Source organism: Micromys minutus (assembly GCF_963924665.1).
Source record: "Micromys minutus genome assembly, chromosome: 7".
NCBI lineage: Eukaryota > Metazoa > Chordata > Mammalia > Rodentia > Muridae > Micromys > Micromys minutus.
In genome coordinates this window covers 5,521,143-5,531,147 of record NC_137976.1, presented here as the reverse complement: position 1 = coordinate 5,531,147, position 10,005 = coordinate 5,521,143, and the positions used below count along the sequence as shown (strand labels likewise).

Below are 10,005 nucleotides of genomic sequence, written 5' to 3'. Positions count from 1 at the left end.
TAAAAATAAAAACCCAAGCAAACAAACAAACGAACAAACAGACCACATTTGAGCTGGAAACGTCTGGATGTGAGAAACAGTTGGGGTTTGGGGAGATAACTGCTGCCCCTATGCCTAGGCACCTCCAACAGCTCTTATCTGTGGTAGGCAAGGACCGCCTGCGTGGGTCTGGCCGCATCTTCTCCTGGAGGCTTGCTGAAATCAGTCCCTAGGTTTTCACTTCGGTAAAATGGGCGAGTGGCTCTCTAAACCCCAGGCAATTCTCTCTCGGGTTCCTCGGCTTTTTGTTTTGTGAGATACAGGCTGCTACCCGCAAAAGGCGCCCCAAGGCAGCTAGGAGTGTGGTTCAAGAAGCAACTCCCGCCCAGTCTAGAGCCCCCGGTAATTCGCTATCAGTGTGGACGCCAAGATGGTGTTGGAAGTTCTGTGGCTGGGTTTCCCTGAAAATAAATCGGGTAGGGGTCTTTAACCGTCTAGGCGCTGGCGCTTTGACTGTATTGAAAATAGCCCCCTCGGGCTTCTCCACAACCCTCTACTTGATAAGGAACTGCGTTTTCTTCCCGGAGCGCTAAGAACCTTTCTCTGGCTTCCCGGCCTGCCCGGTGCTCTCCAAGGCCGCGTCCCCACCTGGGGGCGCTACCGCCTGTCCGCGGAGCTGCAGCAACTGCCACTAAGTAGAAACGAGCAAGGAGGGGTGGGGGTGCGGCTTCTGCGCGGCTAGTCTTTTCTTATGCAACCCCCAATGGTCACAGATAGGTGAAAAACCCTCAGCAGAGACGGGCGGCGGGAAAACGGGCGGGGCAGGAGAACAGGCGTGGCAGGCGGCCTCCGTGTTCACCCCTAAGACATCCAACTGGTGGCCATCAGTCGAGTTTGCGGAGTTCCCATCCCACGCCTTGCCCTGGCCTGACGCTATAGTGACAATATTGTTATAGAAAGTTACAGGCGTCCTCTCTCTCCCAGGGTCCCCAGCCTTCTCTACCGGCCCCGCTAGCCCACCCGCTTCTTCCAGCTCGCCCTTTCCTCTCCCCGGCCAGGTCCCTCCTCCCGTCCCTCCTCGCGAATCTCTCTACCGCGGGCGCCCATTGGCTGCGCGCTGAGAGGAGGCGTGTGCCAGGCCGGGCGGGTTTCATTGAGCGGAATTAGCCGGGTGACATCAGCTTCGCAGCCCCTCCGGCCGGCCCAGCTCATTGGCGCCGCTGCCCCTCCAGGAAAAGCACATTGTTCCCGCCCCCGCCCGGACCACAGCCACCGGCGTCGCCGCTGCCTCCACCCAGATATAAAAACCAGCGGAACCCCGAAAGGTGTGGATGCTTATTACAGACCGAGCCAACACCAGAGCCCAGAGCCAGGTTCTCTTCTGCAGCAAGCACCTCAAATCGAATTCACAGTAAGTGTCCCCGGCCCTTAACTACCCAAGCCTAGATCCCAAAAACTGACTTCCCCAATGCGGCTTGGACTTAGGATGCACCCTTAGGCGCTGGCCTGCTGGCCGGGATCCCGCCCCCGCGGATACTCACCGCAGGCACCCAAGGCTCCAATAACTCCAGTTGCGGGTCCGCGGGCGAGCCGCACGGCCGCGAAATTAGCGCCTGGAATGTGAGCCCAGTGCGGGCTCTACATGCGTGTGTGCTCGCGTGCCCGCGTTTGCTGTGTCCTGTCGCTGGAGACAAGGCGGATGCGTTTGAGCATGAGATATAGATACTTCTTTATTTAAATCCCCGGCCCAGAGAATAGTCCTCATTAATTCCAGGCCCGAATGAAAAAATAAAACCTCTAGTCCCTCACTGAGGGACACCCAGGAGTCCCTGAAATAAAGTAACCCGTGGGTGAGCGTGGGCAGGAGAGAGATTTGTTAGGGTCACTTGCATGTCCCGGGCTACTAGAAGGCCAGAATGCTGCGAGGTAGATGCCAGCCACCTTTGCGGGTATCCTGAGATGCAACGGGGCAACGATTGTCTCACTTCTCCCCCTCCCCCCTATCTCTCTCTCTCTCTCTCTCTCTCTCTCTCTCTCTCTCTCTCTCTCTCTCTCTCTCTCTGTGTGTGTGTGTGTGTGTGTGTGTGTGTGTGTGTGTGTGTGTGTGTTTCTCTCCTCTCCTCAAGATCGGAAGGTTAAAAGAGGAAGGATCCTTCGAAAGCTGCTATCATCTCTGGGGCCATGGACTCGGACGCCAGCCTGGTGTCTAGTCGCCCGTCGTCGCCAGAACCCGATGATCTGTTTCTGCCAGCCCGGAGCAAGGGGGGAAGCAGCAGCGGCTTCACGGGAGGGACGGTGTCCTCGTCCACGCCGAGCGACTGCCCGCCAGAGCTGAGCTCCGAGCTGCGAGGAGCCATGGGCACGGCGGGCGCGCATCCCGGGGACAAACTGGGCGGCGGCGGCTTCAAGTCATCTTCCTCCAGCACCTCCTCGTCCACGTCGGCGGCGGCCACGTCTTCCACCAAGAAAGACAAGAAGCAGATGACCGAGCCGGAGCTGCAGCAGCTGCGCCTGAAGATCAACAGCCGCGAGCGCAAGCGCATGCACGACCTCAACATCGCCATGGACGGCCTGCGGGAGGTCATGCCGTACGCGCACGGCCCGTCGGTGCGCAAGCTCTCCAAGATCGCCACGCTGCTGCTGGCGCGAAACTACATCCTGATGCTCACCAACTCGCTGGAGGAGATGAAGCGACTGGTGAGCGAGATCTACGGGGGTCACCACGCCGGCTTCCACCCGTCGGCCTGTGGCGGGCTGGCGCACTCGGCGCCTCTACCCACCGCCACCGCGCACCCCGCGGCCGCCGCGCACGCCGCGCACCACCCGGCGGTGCATCACCCCATCCTCCCTCCAGCAGCCGCGGCCGCAGCCGCCGCAGCCGCTGCCGCAGCGGTGTCCAGCGCCTCTCTGCCCGGCTCCGGGCTGTCCTCGGTCGGATCCATCCGGCCTCCGCACGGCCTGCTCAAGTCTCCGTCGGCAGCCGCAGCCGCTCCTCTCGGAGGCGGGGGTGGGGGCAGCGGTGGCAGCGGTGGCTTCCAGCACTGGGGCGGCATGCCCTGCCCCTGCAGCATGTGTCAGGTGCCGCCGCCGCACCACCACGTGTCGGCTATGGGCGCCGGCACCTTGCCGCGCCTCACCTCGGATGCCAAGTGAGCCGGCCAGCGGGGGTGCGTTCTGGAGAGCCGAGGGCTGCGGAGCAGCGCGGACGGGCCAGCGCTGGGGCTCCGGGGCTCTGTTGCCAGAAGGGGAGCTGGACCGAGGGCAGAGCCTAGGGGATTACGGGGAGTCGAATATCTGGGAACCGAAGTAGTGGAGCGATGGAGAGGGGCGCGTTCGCTCCAGAACCTGGTTAATTCTTTGGCTGAATACTCCGTGGGTCCGGGAGGAGCCATTGTACAAAACGGCCACAACGCGCGGGGCACATCCATCCCTGGTACTTCCTGCCTGCACCCCCAGGAAGTCTAAAAACTAACTTTTCGATGTACAAAGATTGACTCCCCGTCTGGGCTTAGAAGAGACGGAGAGCATTGGGGTACTTGACTTCTTTTCCCCACTTTGGGCGGGGTAGGAGACTCCCAGGGACCACACAGCAGAGGCCGCTGGGCCTCACCACTAGGTTCATCCCTGGCCCAGGGCCAGGCACTAAATTAATTGACGCTGGCGTGGGTGTCAGAAGCACTTAGGGTCCTGTGGCCTCAGAAGTGTGGCCTTCCCTCCGTCTCTCCTGTTGATTTGTAGTTTCCTAATAAATCTGTGAATGTTCCTTTTCGGACCACATGAGCAAGCTTTACAGACGCTAAAAATAGCAGCACGTGTGGAATGAAATAATCCCAAACTACGGATATGGGACTGGATGGATTTTAGATCTTATTTTTAAATAGACCCCCCACACACACACACACAGTCTAAGCACAAGTAACTTGGTTTCTTACTCGACTGGGAACAGTGGTTTTGGTACCCGAGGGCTTGACAAAAAATAATAATAATAACCGACATCAAAAAGTTGCTGTGAATATATATATATAGTTTGAGTTATTTGGGAGGGGGTTACTGTTGGATTTTTAATAATTTCTTGTGTGTATAAATATAATATCAATGAAATGCGAGATGCTAAGCTCTTTGTTCACGTGACTCCCTCTCCGGCTAAGTCCGCTGTTTTCTTTCTATGTTGTTGCCCCCCTACACACACACACACACACACACACACACACACACACACACACACACACACACACACACCTTTGCCACCGTTAACCCGAGGGGCAAACCCATTCATGAGCGCTCCCTGGCGCGACCTGCATTACAACGTGGGCTTTCCCGCGCCTGCCTCCATCTTCCACCTCTCCCGCGCGGCCCCTGCAGAGTGTATCTATCATCTGTTTTATTTTTGTAAAGAAAAAGAAGTGCTAAATAATATTTATTACTTGTTTGGTTGCATAAAACGAAACAAACGATGGAGTGTTGAGATTTTAAATAAAATTTAAAGTAAGTCGGGCGTTTTCGGTTTGTGTGAGGGAGTTGGGGGAGGGACAAGGAGGCGCTAGGGACAGTGATTCCTCTGGGGACGGATTTGTAGCTCGTTTTGCTGGCTTAGCTGTGGAGAAAGATAGGGGATTTTTACTACTCCCTCCTCCCCCAACACATGTTTTCTTTAAAAGGGCATGCTCTCCGAATGCGTTTTAATTTTTCACACCTAGTCAGCAACCCCTTTCCCCTTCTACTGAAAAGTGAGCTAGTTCAAGAATGAATTCTTCCAGGAGCGCGGAACTTTGGACCTTCAGGGCCAAGATTCTGGGAGTTCTAACAACGTTCTCTTCAGCCAGGAGTTTCTTTTCTCGATGCTCAGGGGCGTTCCCTGATCCCCACGGTGCCCTTGGATTCAGCTGAGAGCCGGACTCTTGGGTCCCGGTGTCCCGCAAAGCCTGAGCATTTTGTGAAAGCTCTGCTGGGGTGTTGGAGGAGAACTCAACAACCTCGTCCATCCGTTCTCCACATTTGCCGTCTGGCCACCGCAAAGTGTCGGCGCTGGGAACCTTATTAGCCTTAGGGGCGGCTCTTAGTCCTGCCAGCCCATGGATTTTTCCGGGGCGACTTCTGTCTTTCACAGCCACCGAGTGTCCTAGAATCCTAAACTGCAGATGTAGGGTTTTACTCTCAAGAGAGATTCTAAGCAGAAAAAAAAGCATCGGCTTCCTGGATGAAACTCGAGACAGATCCCGTTCCAGCCGCCCCTCCGTAACACTGGCCCCGGGACACAATCTCGGAAATGTCCGCCTAATGCCGGCCAGCAGATCCTTTGACGGATGGCATCTTTGGTGACCACTGGCAGGTGGTACCTACACTTGGAAACCGAGAGTTCCTTTTGTTGTTTTTGTTTTGTTTCTTTCCTCGCCTGCTCCTTCTGTGGACCCTTCAGCTAGCTCCGGGACAGGCGCTTCCCTCCGGTGGGTAGTGTCTGTCTGTAGCCAGAACTTCCGACTCTGGTGCCCCAGAGACGGGGTGCCTTAGGCCCTACCTAGCTTATCACAAAGGCCTTCATTTATTTTCCTCCTTAATACGAGGAGGCAGACGCATTTCCTGAGGGAATGGAGAAAGGAAAGAGAGGATGGGGCCCAAGAAAAGGCAGGGCTCAGCAGGATCTAATCCTGTTTGTTCCAAAATCCCAGCGAAAACAAAAGTTGTCTGGTGTTTGAAACTGAGTCCAACCCCAGATGCAGACACACAACTAGGAACTAGGAATGCTAGGGTGGGAAATCCCCGGCAGTTAGCTAAGAGCCCTGCGGGCCAGAGACGGGGAATGGCGCAGTGTTTGAGCTCACCCTGTGATGCTCCCTCCACAAGCCTCTGCCCAGGCCTTACGCATAAGGAAAGAAACCAGGTCTGCTTTGCCATATCAGTCCCAAAGTATCTTGGAGGGGCCCGTGCTAAGAACCCCTTTAACCCACCAATGAGGGAGTTAAGTCCAGCAAGGTTCCACACCGGCCTCAGCTGTGCACAGCGCAGTGCTCCCAGCTTCCCTGGCCTTGGGTGGAAAGAGCTCACCAGGAGGCACAACAGGAAGCTTCTCTTCCAGAAGCTCTAGACTGCTTAGGGTCAAGGTAGGTGTCTCAGGTCCGTGGTTATCTACCCTGAGGGGAAAGAACACATTGACTTTTGTGGATCATCAACTGGAGTCAAGAAATCTTCAAGGTCTTGTCACACAGTTTGTCACTATATTTTCTCCCTCCAGTTGTGAGCTGTGCCTTGGCCTCCACTCAGCTATGCCCCCCTTTGTGGCTTTAGTGACTCCTCAGTTCTCAAGCAGGTACCCCCCACCCCCACCCAGGACTCTTCAGACATGAGCTGAGAGCCTTTGGCTAAGGCTTGAGCTCAGAGCTCCACTGGAGACAGAGTGGGCAGAGCCCAGGGAGCACCCAGTTGGGGAGCACAGCTGCCTCCTCAACAACCGTCCCCAGGGTCTCCACTCTGTCCACAGGAAGTCATAGGAAAGGGTCTGATTCCCTGGGCTCAGTGATGAAGGATTTGCCTGAGCCACAGGAAATTTCTGAGGGCACAGAGGAGCTCCATCTCGAAGTGACAGTGAACAGAGGGGAAAGCAAACTGGCAGACTATGTGGGGGTCACTCCCAGAACTTTAGTGTGCCAGGGGCACCCCGATGTCTGGTGCTCCTTCAGCCAACCAGGTAAGGCCTTCCTCCCTTTTCTTCATGGGGTAAATGCTGCTTTGCAGTTGGGTTTGGGTACCTGGGGTTGACTCTTGTGAATAATAGGTGATTGGCTCTACTGCTGTCTTATTCATTTATTTACTTATTAACTTACTGTGAGACAGGTTCTTACGACGTTGCCCAAGCTAGCCTTGAACTCATCCGCAACCCGGGCAGGCCTTGGACATTTAGTCTTTCTGTTTCTGCTTCCTGAGGAGCTGGGATAACAGACCTGTACCACTAGGGCCCACCTATGGTGCTATTTGAACACCTCCCAGCCCCAGATGATATTCTCATGTACTCTGTGATGGAGAAATGTCTGTTTCTTCTTAGGGCAGAATCAGCTTAGAACTCTGTCTGAATGTTATTCAGTAAGTACCTCAATGCTGTCTGCCCCCAAACTCATCTTAGGCCCCAGCACCCTCTACCTACATTAAACTCCCTTTACTACTGCAGACTTTTGCCTAGTCTTCCCACACCAGAAGGGATCAGAGGTGGAGGTATCTATGAAGTCCTCCATCAAGGGCCACCCGACATCTTGTGGTGAGCAAGGGTCTCAGTATACCTGCAGACCTCTGATGGGAACCAGAATTAGGTCTGGCTGTTCACAAAATGAGCAGTTGCCCCTCCTAGGTCTACCCACACTTTCAGAGTTATCATGACCACTGGGTTAGAAGCCCAGACTCCCAGTTAAGTACTTCCTTCATTGTCAGAGTGTAGGGGAATGTGGACCAGAAGTAAGGGAGAAAGCCTGGTTCTGGTGGTACTCACTAAATAGAGATCCTCACCCCAACACACACACACACACACACACACACACACACACACACACACACACACTTCAGCTCTTTCCCTGGAGCTGAGCTGGTCAAGTTGCTGCATTGTTTGGCTGCAGGTTTATGAAAACAGGCTAGGTGGGGTTAGGACCCTGAACCAAACTGGCAGTTCAGGCTATGAATAAAAAGACCGGGTGTTTTAAAGCCTAGTGGGCACAGTTCTCTGTGTGTCAACCATGGGTTTTCCACAGTAACTCTGAGTAGGTGCTATTGTCCCATGTTTAGGCCAAGGATCTACGTAGGGCAACTGACTGACACGGGGAAAACTGACCAGAAATCCAGGCAGCAGGTATACCAGCCCCCACCCCCACCAATCCCAGACTGGCTTAGCTCCAACAGGGAAACTCTCTCGAATCTGAATCTGATGCCCCCACTCCACATACACAGCCTTAACCGTATTCGGGGGGGGGGGGAAGCTCTTGGGTGCTCCCCCTAGGTGCTTGGACCCCATCTGTCCCTGAAGCCTCCATCTGGGTAGCAGGCTGTGCCGACAGACTTTAGCAATTAGGGGGCTCCGATGGGCGCGCTGCAACGGTGGAGGAAGGGCCGGAGCAGGTGAGCCGCGGAGGCCCGCTCATTAGGGACTGTCGTTACTGCCAGGACAGCTGCGGGTAGGTATCAGCCGGAATCCCAAGTCTCAGCCCCTATAAGGTTGCGCTTTCCACTCCTGGGGAGCAGTTCAGAAAATGAAATTCATGTTTGTAGAGAGAGACCAGACACCAGCCACCAGCGCTGGAGGCAGTGGAAGCCAAAAGCCATTTACTGGCAGTGTGCATTGGCAGGACTTCAGAGCCCCCTGAGCCCCAGCTCAAACGCGCCAAGGGGTCAAAATTGGCCCTTGAAATTCCAGTTTGTGAGCTCTGAAGGTGGACGGCCTGGCAGAACCTCGAAGGCCGCATTCTGATCCGGGTCCTCCAGCCACCGACCGCTGGGTACCATATGGGCTCACAGAGAGATTGCTTAGAAAACTCTCTTGGAAAGAGGGTCCGCTCCTCCCCTCTGCTTCCTAGATCTCAGGTGGGTGCAGAGGGGCTGCTCCCTCTTGTAGGATTAGCCCAGGCTGCTGGCTCTCTGCACAGGCTGAATGCAGCAGCCGGCTTGTGTGGTGCGGGGGAAACCATCCTTTAATGAGGTTGGTAACTATTGGTTGAAGAAATGGTTGAAGATCCCCTCCAAAAAACATGAACAGAACCAACCAAAAGCGCCTACTTTTGTGTGGGACCAAATAGGCTGCTGAAGGGTACACACGCATCTGAGTCCTTGGACCCGAATGGGAATGCTTTTAAGTGTGCACAGACTTAAACACTGAAGTTCCCATTCCGGGTCCACCCACACCAGCGTTTGCACTGGCTCTGGCTAAAAGCGCTGGGCACTACAAGCTGTCCGGCTTGATGTTCACCGCTGAACAGCGAAATTTGTAACCTTCTCCCAGGCTGATTGTGAGTCGGCCTTTCTCCCCTGTGTGTCCCTCCACTCTCTACTTGGTGGCCGGGACCGCACAGAAATTCCACCCTCCGGCCAAAATTAGGCCACAAGTGAATTCCCCCTCTTTCATCTGTGAGCAAAAGCCCTCCTTGGAGATTTTAGGAGCTTCCCAGAAGCTGTGCGGTACCAGGTCAGAGTCTGTTTCCTCGGCTGCAGAAGAGGGACAAGATGGGTATTATCTAACATGCCCTGGGTGGATTGGGCTCTGCCCAGGCTATCAGAAGCCCCTGTGTCCCCTAGTGCAGAAGCCTTGGGAACTCTCAGCTGGCAGGAAGACAGTTAGGCCCTCTGTCTATGCCCCTCAGATGACCAGTGTAGCATCATTCTGAAGTACAGCCAGGAGCCTCCCAGAGAGGAGACACCTGGGAACTGGGCTGGGGGCTCCCATCACCCCCAGCTCTCAACTGTGCAAACTATTCAGGCCAAGTCAATGCTAAGGAAGACACAGGAGTCCAGTATGGCTTAGCCAACACAGGAAGGAAATTACTTCAGCCAACCCAGAGGGGCACTGGCAGGCAGCGTTCAGTGCAGGGACAGGGAGCCCAGGACATCTAGAAGGCTGTCCTTCTTTTCCAGCTCAGTCTCAGCATCTGGGGATCAGGTTTCCCATCCTTGTCTTTCTCTCCTGACATTTCCTCCACTGGCTGGATCAGAGCTCCAGCCATATTCCCCCATCCAGAAGCCCATCCCTTGCAACCACCCACTCCTTTCCCTCTTCTAATTAATTAAAAATTGTGTCACCAGCTCCTTCTACCTTACCCGTTTCCTATTTGATTAGGATACAAATGAAATGTTGTAAGATACGGTGAGCGAGCTCAGACAGTGAAGTGTTCACCTCACAGACACAGGGACCTGAGTTTGATCCACAGAAACATGTAAATCCACCAGAGAGGCGTTCAGGTGGGTCCCCTAGGGCTCCCTGAAAAGCCAGACTCAGCCTACTTGGTGGGTTCGAAGCCGGGGAAGACCCTGTCTCAAAACCAGAAAACAAACCAGCTAACA

The 10,005-nt window shown here is 54.9% G+C and overlaps 1 protein-coding gene across 1 annotated transcript; it reads left to right on the top strand.

Moving 5' to 3' along the window:
* Positions 1–2,157: 2,157 nt before the first annotated feature.
* OLIG2 (oligodendrocyte transcription factor 2) lies at positions 2,158–3,132 on the top strand (the record flags this gene model as incomplete). The annotated part of the gene is made up of 1 exon (XM_080919239.1): positions 2,158–3,132. Exon 1 carries the CDS (start codon positions 2,161–2,163, stop codon positions 3,130–3,132), a length of 972 nt encoding a protein of 323 aa, XP_080775365.1. The 5' UTR covers positions 2,158–2,160.
* Positions 3,133–10,005: the final 6,873 nt, after the last annotated feature.